Source organism: Sminthopsis crassicaudata, chromosome 2 (assembly GCF_048593235.1).
Source record: "Sminthopsis crassicaudata isolate SCR6 chromosome 2, ASM4859323v1, whole genome shotgun sequence".
In the NCBI taxonomy this organism is placed as follows: domain Eukaryota; kingdom Metazoa; phylum Chordata; class Mammalia; order Dasyuromorphia; family Dasyuridae; genus Sminthopsis; species Sminthopsis crassicaudata.
Window position 1 is genome coordinate 225,851,351 of NC_133618.1, and position 17,185 is coordinate 225,868,535.

General features: G+C 39.6%; 1 protein-coding gene across 3 annotated transcripts in view; it reads left to right on the top strand.

Moving 5' to 3' along the window:
• The window catches only part of IFT172 (intraflagellar transport 172), a 44,093-nt gene that overhangs the window by 18,816 nt on the left and 8,092 nt on the right, over positions 1-17,185 (top strand). For all 3 annotated transcript variants that reach the window (XM_074288311.1, XM_074288310.1, XM_074288312.1), the window contains exons 15-35: positions 362-474; positions 1,444-1,611; positions 2,389-2,525; positions 2,689-2,796; positions 3,070-3,154; positions 3,424-3,516; positions 3,800-3,877; positions 4,074-4,322; positions 4,949-5,027; positions 5,257-5,377; positions 5,834-5,978; positions 6,753-6,842; positions 7,384-7,481; positions 9,418-9,553; positions 9,639-9,755; positions 9,977-10,119; positions 12,363-12,456; positions 12,574-12,638; positions 12,836-13,016; positions 13,205-13,314; positions 13,485-13,626. In XM_074288311.1, coding sequence (XP_074144412.1) covers positions 362-474; positions 1,444-1,611; positions 2,389-2,525; positions 2,689-2,796; positions 3,070-3,154; positions 3,424-3,516; positions 3,800-3,877; positions 4,074-4,322; positions 4,949-5,027; positions 5,257-5,377; positions 5,834-5,978; positions 6,753-6,842; positions 7,384-7,481; positions 9,418-9,553; positions 9,639-9,755; positions 9,977-10,119; positions 12,363-12,456; positions 12,574-12,638; positions 12,836-13,016; positions 13,205-13,314; positions 13,485-13,626 — 2,552 coding nt within the window. The remainder of the gene's footprint in view (positions 1-361; positions 475-1,443; positions 1,612-2,388; positions 2,526-2,688; positions 2,797-3,069; positions 3,155-3,423; positions 3,517-3,799; positions 3,878-4,073; positions 4,323-4,948; positions 5,028-5,256; positions 5,378-5,833; positions 5,979-6,752; positions 6,843-7,383; positions 7,482-9,417; positions 9,554-9,638; positions 9,756-9,976; positions 10,120-12,362; positions 12,457-12,573; positions 12,639-12,835; positions 13,017-13,204; positions 13,315-13,484; positions 13,627-17,185) is intronic.

The window sequence follows — 17,185 nt, forward strand, 5'->3', positions numbered from 1 at the left end:
AAATAATTTGGAACACTAAGTCTTAAAAAAATGAATGTTGAAAACTATCTTTACATGTACTTAGTATAATACTATTGAGAAAAAAAGTAAAGAAATTTTAAAAAAAAGGAATCCCAGATAGGAATTACAATATTTAGACTAACCTGAACTCTTTGGATCCACTAAAGACTTGGACTCAACTCCCAAAATTCCAGAAGAGTCAGCATTTTAAAAATAATGTCACATCACTATGTGGCAGGGCAGATAGTGCAGACTTCCTGAGGCCTACTTTATGCCTTTGAAGCCTTTGAAGCCTTTTCCAGACTGTCTTGCTACTCAGTGATACTTCATTCCTTCATGATCCCTCTTCTCCATTCTGCAGTGGATTTGGTCGGTGGCTACAACATTGGCACGATCAGCCATGACAGCCGTGTGGATTGGTTGGAGCTCAATGAGACTGGACACAAGTTGCTATTCAGGGATCGGAAACTTCGTGTAAGACACTGGATTCCAGGACTGGTCACTTTGGCAGTAGCTACAGGCACAGTTTATAGGGGGTATGGTACAGAGCAGTACTAGAAATGGGTAGGGGGTTGTAGAAGGACAGGCGGAGCCATTGAATTGCTGCTGCTGCTGCTGCTGCTGGTGATGATGATGACTTTTTGCTTCCTCTCACTATAAATAACTAGCTTAGGAAGGGCTGGCCCAAGTTGCCTGAGGGATCAGCATCCATCCCTCTATTGCCATCACTGTAGCATTATATTGTAACAGCAAGAGAAAGATGCAGAAAGGAGATCCATCATCAGTGCATATCACCTTTATTAGATTTTTTGTCATTTCTAAACTTTTTCCCTTTGTTAAATCTCTCCGCCTGCCCCTGTCCCAACATTGATATGATAGTGAAAATAACTATTAAGATAATTTCTCTATTGTTACCTCATTAATTCCTGAACTCACATTTTAAAGGTTATTCTGATGACTTTCAGTACAGTATAAAACATCATATTCTAGTTCTACAGAAGTTCTACAGAAGACAAAGAATTTGACAATTTTTCATTTAAGTGAAAAACAAATCATAAAGATCAGACTTTCTGATATGTCCCGTGCTCCAGAACTCAGGTTTTCTGGGGCTGATCTGGAAATGTCAGTCTGGTCTGTCATCACCATAGACTCTCATAGAGTGGGTGGTCATAAGAGGTCTGGGCTTTGTTAAAAGGCATGCTCAGTGCATGCCTTTCAGGCCCCAGGTTTTCTGAACCAGAATATTTCAGACCAGAGTAAACTCAAAGGGAGGCAACTTGAGGGCTTTGAGTGGTGATAGGTACCTGACTTGATGCACTCTTACCTCTGAGAATCACACGTTCACCACAAAATCCTAAGTTATTTACCAGTTACTGTTCTACTAGGAGAGACCCTCACTGCATCTCCTACTGATTCTCTTTCCTCTATCTGTCCTTTCCTCAGTTGCACTTGTATGATATTGAAAGCAGCTCCAAAACGATGATCCTGAATTTCTGCTCCTATGTGCAGTGGGTGCCAGGAAGCGACGTGCTGGTAGCTCAGAATCGAAACAGCTTGTGTGTGTGGTACAACATTGAGGCACCTGAAAGGGTCACCATGTCTTCTATTAGGGTACGCTGGGGCCTGAGGCCCTTAACCACAAGGCCTAACAGGGCCAATCTAGTATTGTATTAATTCAATTGTTCCAAGGATTTGTCATCTTGGATTTTGGTACACATCAGTTCTAATTTTCATGATTTTTCAGCTAAGGTATTGAGAGCCTTAGGGAAGCATGAAGGGTTCTGTAAATATAATACAAATAGTCTGTGCCACACTGCAGGCCACCAGAGCATGCTCCTTAGTCTGGGTTAAAGTCAATTTAGAGAGTCTCCTTGTAGTTTAGAAGAACCCCACCTAGGTAAATTATATCTAGATGTACCTCCCTATTTGGTAGAACCTAGAGTTTGGTCCATTCTAGTTCAGATTCCCTCTTCCCTCAGCACTGGCCACCTCCCTAATTAGAAATCTTAAAGAATTCTAAATTATCTTACAAGTAGAATACTGAGTAGGGAATCCTGACTTAAACCTTCAGGGTAATTGTGGAGTTACCAAAAAGTTTTGGGGTAGATCAGGAGGGCCTTAAAATCTAGTTGAGCTGATTGGCACAATTACTACTGTTGGGCATCAGTGAAGTTTTGCCTAGTGAGTCCCACTTTAGCCCAAGGACTTTGGAGCACATGATACATGCTGAAATGTTGTGCCCTGAAATAGAATCCAGAAAAATCATGGTGCCATATAATTCCCTCAAGAATGAAAGAAAATGGGGGTGGACAGGGCTGGGCCTAGTCTTTTCTAGGAGATTAATCCAAATAAGAAATGCTAATCCAGAACCTGGCTGGGGATCCACAGGGTGATGTCGTGAGTCTGGAACGGGGTGGTGGAAAGACAGAAGTGATGGTGACCGAAGGTGTAACAACCGTTGCCTATACACTGGATGAAGGACTTATTGAATTTGGAACTGCCATTGATGACGGCAACTACACCCGGTGAGAGGATGGACAAGGACACAAGGAGGGAGGGGTTATAACCAGAGTAGAAGGAAGAACCCTATTTGGGAAGAAAAGCTCAGAGAAAGGAAAAACCATCAAGGTATTCATTCCAGTATCCTGTGTTTTCTTACTCTGTGGGTGTACCTCATGCCACTTTTAGAGCAGCTGCATTCTTGGAGACTCTGGAAATGACCCCAGAAACAGAGGCAATGTGGAAAACATTAAGCAAATTGGCACTGGAAGTAAGACAGCTACATATTGCAGAAAGGTAAGTTAGGGCTGAATTGAGATACTGAAAATTTTGAGAGCTAGAAAGACAGGTGACCAAAGTAGGTACAATCATGCTCCAGTCCTGTCTTCTTGTGTCCTTCCTTAAAATCTTTTCTCACTGTGTCCTCTTCTAGGACACCAACAGACTTAAGATTATAAATTTCATGGGGGTAGGAACAATTCCTGCTATTACCTTTTTGCATTCCTTTGTTACAAAGCCCTTGTCAATCGCACTGAGATTTATACCTTGCTACATTATACCCTCTTCCAGGTGCTTCTCTGCTTTGGGCCATGTAGCAAAAGCTCGATTTCTACATGAGACCAATGAAATTGCAGATCAGGTGTCCAGAGAATATGTAAGTATTAGCCTTCTGATGCTTTCAGTGTTTCAAATTGTGATTTCCTCAATTTCTTAACTATATGATTTGTAGCTTTCTGGTCTTTGCTTTTTACCATCCCTTCACTTGAGAATAGCTCCTCAATCCTCTTGGCCTCAAATTTTCACAATTTGCAGTTCTCAGATCCCTTAAGCCCTGTAACCCTTCTTCTTGCCATCCAGTTACACTCTTCTTTTTCCATTCTTCCTCTTTTGCACATGCCTTAGTGTCTCCTTATTCTTTGTCAGGGTGGGGAAGGAACTGACTTCTATCAGGTCCGAGCACGTCTGGCCATGCTAGAGAAGAACTACAAATTGGCAGAAATGATCTTCCTGGAACAGGTAATAGGTTTGCATGAATATGAATAAGTAATCAAGAGATGGGAAGAAAACTCATAAATAGTGAATAAACAGTGGCAGAGAAGTAAAAGCAACTGCTACAGACTTGAAAAGATTGAGTTTTGGGAGAATGTTTATAGTTAAAGCTAGCTTTGTAAACATGTGTGATAGAAAGTCAAAGAGCTTATGCTGACTCTCGGGCAACCCAGCTGAAGAGGCCTGGTACTTGTTTGGTGATGTTCATGCCTTCTTTCTATTTCCATTTTCTTTTCCTCTGATCACTCAGAATGCTGTTGAAGAAGCTATGGCCATGTACCAAGAACTGCACCGCTGGGATGAATGCATTGCTGTGGCTGAGGCCAAGGTAAGGACTGCTCCCACAACTCCTCAGAAGTAAATGTTCCTTCTCATCTCACTTCAGAAACTTTCTTCTTTTGTTGACAAGCCCAGAAAGCAGGAGTGTGGTTGAGCCTAATGAGACTGGCAGATAGCTGGAGAATGAGGGATCCTGAGAGCAGAAACATGTGCTACCTTTCATTCTCTCTCTCCTCTCCCCCTAGGGCCACCCTGCCCTGGAGAAGCTGCGCCGGGGTTATTATCAGTGGTTGATGGATACACAGCAGGAAGAAAGGGCAGGTGAATTACAGGAAAACCAGGGAGATGGGCTGGCTGCCATCAGCCTCTACTTGAAGGCCGGACTCCCTGCCAAAGCCGCTCGGTTGATTCTGGCTCGAGAGGAACTTCTGGCCAACACTGAACTAGTGGAACACATCACCTCGGCCCTTATCAAGGGAGAGTTGTTTGAAAGGGTGAGACAAACTTCCTGTTTCCTTGACGACACCTTATCCTGTAATCCACACTAGGATCACACTAGGATCCTAAGACCCCCAAATCCTGCAAGGAGGAGTTCTCTGATAAATAGCTCAAGCCCTCTTTGACCTGATTCTTTTACTCTCTAACCTGATGTTTGTGATGGGAGAAGTAATGCTTTTAACAATGATAGATGTTGGCAATAGTTGATAGTTGTAGTCATGATCACAGTGATAATAATTAGCATACAGCTGAGAAAACTGAGACATTTTTAAGCAAAGGTCAAGGTTAAACAACTAGTAGTGTCTGAGGTGGAAATTGAACTCAGGTCTTCCTGACTCTGGACCCAACAACATTCACTACACCATAGCTACATCTGCTGCTTTCATCAGCATTATCTCATATCTTCATAACTCTTAAGAGAGAGAGGTTTAGCAGATATTAAATATCATACAGAATGGAATTTAGGATGAGGGACTTATATTAGATCACACACATTGGCAATGCCAGAGATGGGATGAGATCTTGGATCACTAAAGTCCTAGTTTGAGAATTCTTCATTTCCTATGCTGCCTCTCCCAATACATGGACTGGAACCCTCTATTAACACTGTATATGTTAATAGGCAGGAGATCTATTTGAGAAGATCCGGAATCCACAGCGGGCCCTTGAATGCTACTGTAAGGGCAATGCATTCATGAAAGGTAACAGTGACTTTGACTGTATAACCCCCCCCCATACACACACACACTTTTTATTGAGACATATATATTACTTTCCTTCACTGGCCTTCATATTTTTTATTTTGAGTCGACACTACCTATAATTCTCTCCCATTCTTCACTTTTCACTATTTTTTCCTATCCCTCATTTTCTTTTCACATTCTATGCCTTGAACCCTGAAAGTCTTAGCTGGGTTCTTTTCTCTGACAGCGGTGGAGTTAGCCCGCATGGCATTCCCAGCTGAGGTTGTGCGGCTAGAAGAGGGATGGGGGGACCATTTGGTGCAACAGAAGCAACTTGATGCTGCCATCAATCACTATATTGAAGCCAGGTATGAAGAAGAAGCCAAGAGTAGGTTTGCAGGTAGGAGGTAAGAATTCTACAGGAGCACATAAATTGGGGATCAAAGCATTGAAAGAAAATAGATTCCAGAATAAGGTTGGAGTATTTCTTTCTATGTCAACATACAGTTCTGATCTCAACCTGAATAAATAAATAAAAAAGCATTTAGTAGCTATTTAATATACACCTGGTAATAGAAATACCATATTCTGGTAATACAAATATAAAAGTAAGACTTTTCCTCCAAGAACTTACATTTTTAATGAGGGAAACTCGACTACAATAAAATGGTAACCAAGAAAAGATGTTTTGGTCTCAAAAGTCACAGAATAATTTATTGATAGCTCCTTTTCACACTTAGTGACAATTTAGATAGTAAAGATCCTTAGTTATCTGAACATGTTTTCTTTGCCTCATCTAATATCTCTTCTCTCCTAAATGTCAGGTGCTCCATCAAGGCTATTGAGGCTGCTCTTGGTGCCCGTCAGTGGAAGAAGGCAATTTATATCTTAGATCTGCAAGACCGGGCTACGTCATCCAAGTACTATCCTCGTGTGGCCCAACATTACGCATCCCTCCAGGAGTACGAGGTGAGGAGTCAGGCATCTGACCTTACAAGGCAGCAGCACAATCTAGAACTTCTCACTGTGCAATAGTACTCCCTCCTTATCCCACCCATAACTCAGAAACCTCTTCTTAGAACTAGAAGCCTTACTACATCATGATCTGAGAGCTTTGTAGATAGAGGAACCATTATTACTAGCCTTATTGAACAGTTGGTCAAGAACGGACCATCCACCACCATCATCATGATACCAAACCTATGTACAGCATGCTCTGTGTGCTCTCACTCGGCTCTTACATCATCCTGTGAGATAGTATTATCCCCATTTTATAGATAAAAGCAGACTCAGAGTAGATTGTTCAAAGTCTTATAAGTGGCAAAATCAGGATTCAAGTATAGGTTTTCTGACTCCCAAGTCTAGGGTTCTCTTCATGCTTTCTTTTTATTTAAGTCAAATTCTGTACAATCTCTTAAGAAATACAGAGATCTTTGCCCTTGTCCCCTATATATGTGAGTATATTGCTTTATATGTGAGTATACAAGTATGAGGTAGATTCCCCTTGTACTTCTCTTCATGTTGTTTAGTGTTCTTCTGTCATGTGGATATAAAATTGTAACCCCATGTTTTCTTTCTACCTCCACTAAAAGTTATCAAGAAAATATCAGTCTCTCCCAATCCGTTTCTCACATTAAGCAAAGTTTATTATCCCATATCCTCTAATCTCAGTTTTCTCTTCCCATCAGTTATTTCCAAATCTGTACCCTGTCCATTTATGTTTTTCCTCCTTTTCCTTTCTAGATTGCAGAGGAGCTCTACACCAAAGGGGATCGGACAAAAGATGCCATTGACATGTATACACAGGCAGGGCGCTGGGAGCAAGCACACAAGGTAGGGAATAGGGGTGGATTGCCATTGTGGTCATGTTACTCTGGGCACTTGGCAGTTTGAGAGTATTCTATATGTCAGGTCAAGTTAATTTCTAGTCTCTGGCGGAGAGAAGATTGAATAAAGGAACCAATTTTGGTTGCTGTACTTATTACTTTGAAGGAAAAAAGACAGAGAACCCATAGGAGCTGAAAATCCTCCAGAAATCCCAAATTCCAAAGGTGTGGGGAATGAGCACATACTCCCCAGTCATGCAAGGAATATTGGAATCACCCTGCAGAAGATAAAGGAAATTCCTATTCTGTTTCTTCATTCTTGAAGAGTTTCTGGTCTTTGTAGTTTCTGGTTTTCGGGAAGAGCTGTAGTCCCTTTTCTGTGAATTGGGGATTCACAAAAACCATGACTGGCTTCTCATCTCTTTTATATACCCTTTAGTCTCCCTTGTTCTCAAAGTAGCAAAGGGGAGCACATCAGCCAGATGGCTCCTTTTGGCCTAAGGGTTTCTGACTCCATGACTCCATCATGGCTCTGTGTCTCTGGACAGTTGGCAATGAAATGCATGAGGCCAGAAGATGTGTCCGTGCTGTACATTACCCAAGCTCAGGAGATGGAAAAGCAGGGGAAGTACCGAGAGGCGGAGAGGTAAGGGGAGAAAGAAAGACAAGAATAGGAAATAATGATAATACTAAATGATAAACTCTAAATTTTCTAAACACTTCCCCCACAGCTTCTTTGGGGTAGGCAATGCAAATACCATTGTTCCCATATTAGAGAAGAAGTTAAGTAACTTCCCTTCCCCTGAGGTCATTCAGCATCTGACCCCAGGTCTCCTGACTCAAAGTCTAGTTGTCCATGTGTTATGCTATGCCCAAGAAAGAAAGGAAGGAGGCATCTAGGAAAAGGGGAAGTCTAGTGTCTTGTCCCAGGAGAGGCAGCAGATAGATAATTATAGCCTGAAGTTTGATTCCTAACTTCAACATTTAATGGTCCTATTAATGGGCAAGTCAGCTTCACCTCAGTGCACCTCTGGTCCCTTCTCTACTCATATCCTTGAGTAGCTCACAGTCCAGTCCACAGTCCGTCTATATTTAACCATACTATGTAACTTAGCCATCTCCTCCCAAAAGTTTGTCCCGGGATGGGAGTGGAGGGGGGGGCGGGGCTCTATTCATATTCAACATGCTAGAGGCCTCCTCTCTTTCCTCTCACCTTGACGCTGCTCAGACTGTTAATTTTTCTGTCCTCCTGCCACATGATCACTTCTTCATCTCTTTCTGGGCTACATTTCTAGGCCATTCTGCAAAGTTCTTCCCTAGTTAAAATGTGTTACAGCCTATACATACTTGTCATTTCTATTACCCTCTGTGCGGTACCTGGTTTTAGTGGGATTCCAGGTCTGGCTTACATATAGAAACACTAGTAAAATGTTTGTGTTGAAAAGATGGGTTGTTATGGGAAAATGCTTTGAAAGTATCTCCATGGTAACCCACCTTGCTTTTCTCCTCCTTTTCAACTCTGAGCCCAGTTCTTTGTCCTTTTTATGCTTCATCCATTTGGTCTTCTTGTGTGAATGGACAGACCAAGCTCCTTTGGGTTATTACATAATATATTCCTGAAGGTTCTGGATCATCCTAGGGCTTTATGCAATCAACACAATATCAGCCCAAGAGTATCTAGAGGACCAGTATCTTCCATTGGTTTTCCTTTCTCAAATTGGACTGTTCACTGGATCCTCTAATGTCACAGAGCATACATCTCCTTTTCACCACACCTAACATTTTTTATCAGAGGGTCTTTAACTCGATTTTTTGGTTATCTCTTCCAGGAAACCATCTTAATAGGTGAATGGGAGATACCTTGTATGTAAAAGAGCCTTAAAAGTATTTGTTTCTTTTGAGCTAATACTTTTTTTTCAAGCAATTATGAAATGTTAGACATATGCTCCATTGTTGAATATCTTGCTTGTTCCCTCCTGATACCCTTTTTCAGGAATGTTCTTAGATGGAAGATCAGGCATGGTAGTCATTGGTCTTTTCACTTTTTTTTTTTTTTTTGGTATCAATTAGGGACCTAGATTTTTTCCCACAGCTTTAACATTTTCTCTTCCTTCAGTTACTTTGTAAATTTGCCATTCAAGTTTGTAATTTTTTTACATTTGATCCAGTTCAGGTACTATTCCTATCTTTTATTCCATTTGCACTTCCTCTGTCAACACCTTACTGAAGTTGGGTCCAAGTGTAGGATTCCACTATCTTGGATTAAAAAAACAGTTGTAATGTTTTTTGAAGATCTTTCTGTCCACTTTCTATTTTCATTCTTGAAAGGTCTTTGGAATGACTTTACTTAATTAGTTTGTCAAGCTTTCTTTAGACTGATTTTACTTTCTACTTCATATGTTTATTCTATTTGCTTCTCTTCTTTATCTATAAAGTGGGAATATCTACTTCATTGTTGATAAAGAAAATATTTTGTGAACTAGAAAATGCTATGTAAAAATGCTGTATTTACTGTTGCTCAACTCTTGGGGATGGTTCTAAGGGAAAATATCTGGGGTAAAAAATGTTTTCACTACCCCTAGGCTATATGTGACAGTGGAGGAGCCAGATCTTGCCATTACTATGTTCAAAAAGCACAAATTATATGATGACATGATCCGCCTTGTAGGGAAGCACCATCCAGACCTGTTGAGTGACACCCATCTGCATCTGGGCAAGGTGAGACATTTCCCCATCCCAATCCATCTTTCCCTTAACTTGTATCTATCTTCCTTTCTCTCTTCACTGGCTTATTGTTCCCCAGGAGCTGGAAGCTGAGGGCCGCCTACAGGAGGCTGAATATCACTATTTGGAAGCACAGGAGTGGAAGGCAACTGTGAATATGTATCGTTCTAGTGGGCTTTGGGAAGAAGCTTACCGGGTAAGAAGCAGATTTGTTTCTCCTTCTCAGCATACACTTATTATCAGCTTCAAAAATAGCTTAGTTTTTTTTCTGATCCTAGCCTAAGGATCTATATCTTAAATTAGAGGTAAATCTGAGATTAGGTTTCAGCACATGGGGTGGGGAAGGATAAGGATCTGATATTAATAGAGCAACCACACCTTTGGGCTGGAAGATCATCAGAAAGGTCTTTCTTTCAGGTGGCAAAAGCGCATGGAGGTGCTAATGCCCACAAGCACGTGGCCTATCTATGGGCAAAAGGTCTTGGGGGAGAGGCTGCTGTTCGACTACTCAACAAACTAGGACTCCTGGAAGCTGCCATTGACCATGCTGCTGACAACTGGTGAGAACCTAAAACCTTTTCTCCCATCTCTCATTGGAAGTAGCCTCACATACCATGGGAGTTATCTCCTTCCCATTCTTTCCTCCAGGTTATGACACAATTTCCTTAGAATATCACCAGCTATAAAAGTTTCTCCACCTGTAAAACTGGAATAATAATAGCACCTTCCTTCCCATGGTAATTGTGAAGATCAATTTTGAGATTATTTTTAATTAATTATAGTTTTTATTTACCAATTTATGCATGGGTAATTTTTCGGCACTGACAATCGCCAAACCTTTTGTTCCAATTTTTCCCCTCCTTCCCCCCTTCCCAGATGGCAGGTTGACCAATCCATGTTAAACATGTTAAAGTATAAGTTAAATACAATATATGTATACATGTCCAAACAGTTGTTTTGCTGTATAAAAAGAACTGGACTTTGAAATAGTATACAATTAGCCGATGAAGAAAATAAAAAATTCAGGTGGGCAAAAATAGAGGGATTGGGAATTCTATGCAGTGGTTCATAGTCATCTCCCAGAGTTCTTTTGCTGGGTATAGCTGGTTCAGATTATCATGAGATAATATTTATAAGACACTTTGTAAACTTTAAAGTACTCTATAAATAAATATATCATTATCATTGTTAATAATAATTAGTAAAACAAAACTATCCATGAATCTGAAAAAAAGTTTGAAAGTTAGTAGTGACAGAAGAGATCTTAAAAGTGAATTCAAGAAGAGGAGCAGAAAGTATTTTCTCTTCTCACTTTGTGGGATTCAAATCAAATTTAAGTCAATTTCTTTCAGCCACTGTTGGCCTTAAAGATGACCTGGGGATAGTGAAAATTCCATTCCATAGGGCCTTAAAAATAAGGTTTTTTTTTTTAATACATTATATTTTTATATTATAGTAGTTTCTGAAAATACATCATTGTCCCCACTCCCCTGAAACTGAATCCTCTCTTGTAACAAAGAACAACAGCTACATAAAAATATCTGATAGGGACCTTTTATGACATTGAACACAACATTCTGCCCAAGTGGTATCTTACTCACTTCTGCTGATGGGAGGAAGATATACATTTTCTGTTTTCCAGAATCACTTTTGTTTTTTTTCAGTTACTCAGAATTTGGCTTTCTTTTAGTGATCTTTCCCCAAACATTGTGAAAGATATGTACTTGCAGAGCCATATTTTTAAACCAGTCAAGATTGGACTGAAGTGAAAGACAATGATGAGAGGACAGGGAAGACCCTTATGGACAGGTAATTGAGAAAGAAAGGAGACTCCATTTATGTAATGGTAGCCAAAAAGTTTCAAGTAGAAGGAGCACTTCAGGATTGGCCAAGGAAATTGGATAATGTTTTCAAACCACAGGACCCTGGATTTTGCAGCTCAGTAAAATCACTCCTGCTTTCTTTCCCTTCTTTTCCCTAAAGGAACTTTGTCTCTAAGGAAAGGGAAAAAGTTTTAGTGTAGATACAATTATGTGTATCTCTCTAGGTACTTCTCTGTGTCTGTTATAGAACTCAATTTGATGTTGATATGGAGTAGCCTTAATAATTCTGGCACAAATGAGGTGCATATCCTTTTGTAGTAGAGGAATAAATGAAGGCAACCATTTAATAATGAAAATCAACTTTCAAGATCAGATCTATACTAAATCTTGTGAGCTAAAATCTATTTCACTAGATCCAAAGTGAGATTTTCTTCAGAAATTGAGACTAATGCTAATATAAACTGAAGCTATGAAAATGCCAGACTATTTGATTCATTTTTAGGTCACTTGATTTAAGGCAGGTGATGTTTCATAATAATATTGATAAGGCCTCAGGAGATAATAGGGTGAGAGACAGCATTAATTTATTGAAGTCATCCCATTGAAAACATGGGGCAATCCCATTGATTATAAAAACTAATGCTGTGAGAATCAAGCACATTTGGGGGGGGGGGGAAAGAATCTCTCCTGATTGGCCTGGTGTTCTCATACATATTATCTTACCCACTTTTTTTGTGCTTCCTCTCCTTTTCAGTCCTTTAAGCCCAGTAGTAATGTCTGTGTCCCTCTGCCTCCTCTTTGAAAGGACTTTCTGGAGGGTCAAAAAATGACAAAGAACACCCTTTCCGTTTCTCTTGGGCTTTTTCCATTTATCATTTTCTAAATCTTTTTAATTTATCACCATTATTTCTCAGTTTTTGTTTTTCTTTTGCAAATATAAGGACTGAAGTAGAAAAACTTTATTTTCATCTTTATTCCAGCTCCTTTGATTTTGCTTTTGAACTTGCTCGACTTGCCCTCAAGCATAAAACCCCTGAGATTCACCTAAGATATGCCATGTACCTGGAAGATGAGGTATGATGGCCTGGTTCCAGAATCTTCTTTCTACATCCTTAAGTTAATGTCAGTAGAAGCTCATGGCCCCTAGAAGCTGTTGACTAATGTGGCCTCTCCCTTCCTTTCCCTGAACAGGGTAAGTTTGAAGAGGCTGAAGCAGAGTTTATCCGAGCAGGAAAGCCCAAAGAGGCTGTCCTCATGTAAGTAACTCCCATGGGACTTCCTCATATTTCCCACACAGAAACCATTCCCAAGATCTTTTCATTCATGTCTAATATTAGTAAACTCTATGCTCTTCATGTAGGATGTAGTCTTTTCTACATATCCTGGCTTTTCAAATAATTCTATTCTGTACTTTTTTCTCCTTTTAAATATTCAATACTGATTTTTATGACAGGTTTGTCCACAACCAGGACTGGGAGGCAGCTCAACGAGTAGCTGAGGCTCATGACCCTGACAGTGTCTCTGAGGTGCTAGTGGGACAGGCTCGGGGAGCCTTAGAGGAGAAAGATTTTCAAAAAGCTGAAGGACTCCTGCTTCGGGCCCAGAGACCTGGACTGGCCCTCAATTATTATAAGGTACAGAGCTTCAGTAAAAGCCAAATAAGGGGGTAGAGAGTAGAAGGGCCTAGATATTCAGTTCAAAGAAAGTCTGGCACACAGGAGAGAGAGACCGAGAGATTTGGGACAACAAACCAGGTGGGCTGCTAGGAAGGAGCCTAGAGTGTTTCCTGTCCTCTAAAATTTCTTGAAACCCTTATTAACAGGAGGCTGGGCTTTGGAGTGATGCTCTTCGAATCTGTAAGGATTACGTGCCTGGGCAGCTGGAGGCACTGCAGGAAGAGTATGAGCGGGAAGCCACCAAGAAGGGTGCCAGGTACACACCGCCAAGGAAACTGGAAAATAGAAGGCCAGGATGGGGAAAAGCACAGATATGTGCAGGAAGCTCTGGCAGTTAGGAGTCTTAGAGGTTCAGTTCCCCAGCCCTACATTATCTTTCATGTATGCACTTTCTTTTAGTGGTGGACTCTTTTTTCCCTTCTGCAGGGGTATGGAGGGACTGGTGGAGCAGGCACGGCAGTGGGAGCAGGCGGGTGAATACAACCGTGCTGTTGATTGCTATCTTAAAGTGCGTGATTCTGGAGGTGCCAGTGGAGCTGGTAACCTTGTAGAGAAGTGCTGGATGAAGGTAAGAGACCCAAATCCTCCCTTACCTGCCCATTTTTTCTTAAGCTACTACAAAGGTATTTCCATGGAGTCTCATTTCTCCCCCCGTTGGCTCTCCAGAATATATTAACTGTGGCACATACTGAAAAGATTTAGAGAACTAAAAACATTGTTTTTATCTTCAAGGAACTCACAAACCATTTGGAGGCTAATGAACCTTTTACATTGGTCAAGCAGGATATATAATTAAGTGCTAACTTACTTTTAGGTACTGGAGAACCTCTTCATGGAGAAAGGAGGGTTTAAACAAGAATTTGAGGGCTAATTATGAGAAGGATCTGGTGAAGGCAGAACACAGACTATTAGATACTGCTTGGGCACCTGCAGGCATTTCCTGTTTTTTTTTTCTTCCTAGAGAATCAGGGAGTCATCTGGAGGCACAGCAGATCCTCACTTGACTTCTCCTTATTGCCAAGCACTCACTCTAAAAGGATTAAATCAAGCTTATACATGTGGCTCTAATATGGTTTCAGAAACAACAGAAAATATAATAGAAAATATACTGAACTGGTAACTGAAGGAGCTGAGTTTAAATCCTTACTCTGTAACCAGTGATATTTTATCAGTTTGGACCTTACTTTCTTCATTGAATAAAACATCTGTTCCTCTTTCTTTTGTTCTCCAAATCTATTCCTTGCCCTAATGATAGTAGTACTCAATTGCTTTTTCAGTTATTCAAGCTCTTGATTACAGAGCCATCTTTGATTTTTTTCCATTCTTTTCAACTCCTCCATTGACACATCTTGTCTATTTTATTTCTGGCAGCCATTCCTACTTTCTATATTACTATTGTAACCACCCTGGTTCCTGCCTTCTTTGTGTCACTTACATTAGGAGAAGGGAATAGACGATTTCTGAGTTTCTCTGCTCCTGCCTTCCAAAATACCTTTCCTACCTGTTGTCTGATGCCTGAAATTCATAGTATACATATACATATACAGAGATTGGAAAGAACTTGGGGCAAATTCAACAAGAAATCCATCAATAATTGTAAAATTGCTACAAAATATTTTCTTGTTTGATGAGATGAGGGGAGGAGCAGTGATACAAAGCAGCAGACAGGAGACTGAGAATGTGAAGGAATGAGATGGGCTATATCACTGAGAGGAGGGGGGGGGGATGGCTAAAAGGGAAGCTAAGGAAAGGCACCAAGCTAGGGGACAAACTTTAACCAATTTTTAGTCTTCCCTCAGATCACCTCTGGTAAGCTTCATTTCTAAACTGGTAAAGAAAAGATACACAACAGAGATATTTTTGCCATACTGGGAAAATATTCTTGTCCACTTGTATGAGATTTAAATTAAAGCATGGCTTTCTACAAGAATATTGCCCTAAACTTTGAAAAATGGAAGCAATTTCCAGATAGCAGGAGAAAGAAACTTGTTGTAGTTATGAAGACAAGCCACATGAGACAGTGATGGTCCTGAGAAGACCAATATGTTCCTGTCCCTAACCCTCTTTTCAACTTTACACTGTTCTTTGCTGATATCATATTTTCCCTCAGCTTTAGGTATCATCTCTATGCAGATGATATCCACATCTGTTGTTCAGCTCCCAAACCCTCCTCAAAGCTTTCTTGAAAACTACACCAGTAGGCCCCATCAGCAATCAATCTTACTTGCCCAAAACTAATCTTCCTTTCCAAATCTGCAATTTGCTCTTTTAAGCTCTTAAGTGCAGTCATCTTTGACTCTTCCCATTCCCTTCAGTTCCTCAATTGCTAATTCTGTCTATTCTATTTCTGACATTGTTTCTATATTACCATTAAAACTATCCTGGTCCTGCCTTCATTGTGTCACTTAAGATTACTGTAATTCACTCCTGATGGATTTTTCTGCTTCTAATATATCTTCAATCTTCATTCATACCATTGTAAACTAATCTTCCTTTTGAAAAAATTATCCTTAACATATACCAAGTAAAATGGGTATTTCATTATAAACTAGAACAGAAAAAGAAGACTTTGTACATTAAATTTCAAATACTATATTTAACGTGCTTTGCATTTTAAATTTATAAAAAATGCAACATATAACTTTGAAAATTCTGGCTGTTTTTAGTTTTTCTCCTGTTCATTTTATTTCAAAATGCATTAATGGCACTTTTTTACTTCTTATTTTTCAGTAACTCTGTCCCTAACTCTTTTCTTCCTCCCAAATCTCTTCTCTCCACCACCAAATTGGAAGAAAACAAATATTCTAACAAATTCCTCCATTGGCCATGTCCAATAATGTATGTCTTGTTTTCTACCTTGTATATACATCACTTCTCTGTCAGGAGTTAAATAGTGTACTTTAAGTCCTTCAAAGTTGTCTGTCTTACTTTATTATTGTAGAATGTTATTATTGTAGAAATGTAAGTTCTGCTTATCTCACTCTGCATTATTTCATAGAAATCTTACTAGGATTCTCAGAAATTATTTTGTTGGTTATTTTTTAAATCATAACACATTACATTCATAGATCATAATTTGTTTAATCATTCCCCAATTCATGAGAGAACTCTTAATTTCCAGTTCTTGATCACCATAAAAAGAGCTACTATAAATATTTTTGTACAGTTCTTTTTGGGGGGTATAAACCTAGTACTAGTATCAATGGATCAGAGTGTACATAATAGCTCTTTGGGCATAGTTCCAAACTGTCTCCAAAACTCAGTTCAAAAGCTTCATCAACAGGGTATCTTTTTGAGGCAGCTAGATGGCACAGTGGATAACCTCAGACACTCAACACTTACTTGCTGTATGACCCTGGGCAGGTCACTTGGTCCCAATTGTCTGGAGTGGAAGGGAGATAGTATACCTGTTTTCATCAATTTTATCTGGTGACTGTAAGAAAGAATCTCAAAACTAGATGCTTTAACTTAACATATATTTAATTATTATTAAGTTAGAATATATAGATATATATCTTAGATATACATTCTTTAAATATAACAGAGAAACTTGATATTGAGATTTTTTCCCCCTTCACTGGTTTTGTTTGGGCAACCCAAAGTTTTATATAATCAAAATTGATTGTTTTATCTTCTGGGATCCACTTTATGCCATTTGGTAATGAACTCTTCCCCTGACCATAATATTTTCTTCCTTGCTTCTCTATTGATCTTCTATATTGAAGACATGTATTCATTTCAAATTTCTCTAGATATGAGGTAAAATACTTAGGCTTAGTTTTTTGTGGATCATGGACCTCTTTAGATAAAGAGCTTTGTAACCCCTTCTCAGAATAAAGTTTTAAAACAAAGAAGCAGCTATGGGATGCCATAGTGCACAGAGGATTGGGCAAGGAGTCAGGAAAAATGGAATTCAAATCTGTCTTCAAATATTTAGTAGCTGTATGACTAGGCAAGACATTATACCAATATATACATATATATTTATATATCTGCATAGATAGATATTAATCTCAAGTTTTTCAGCTATAAAATAGGATAACAGTACTTAAACTTTATAGAGTTGTTGTAAGGATCAAATGAGAGATCTGTAAAAAGCCTGGCACATAGGCACTATGTAAGGACTT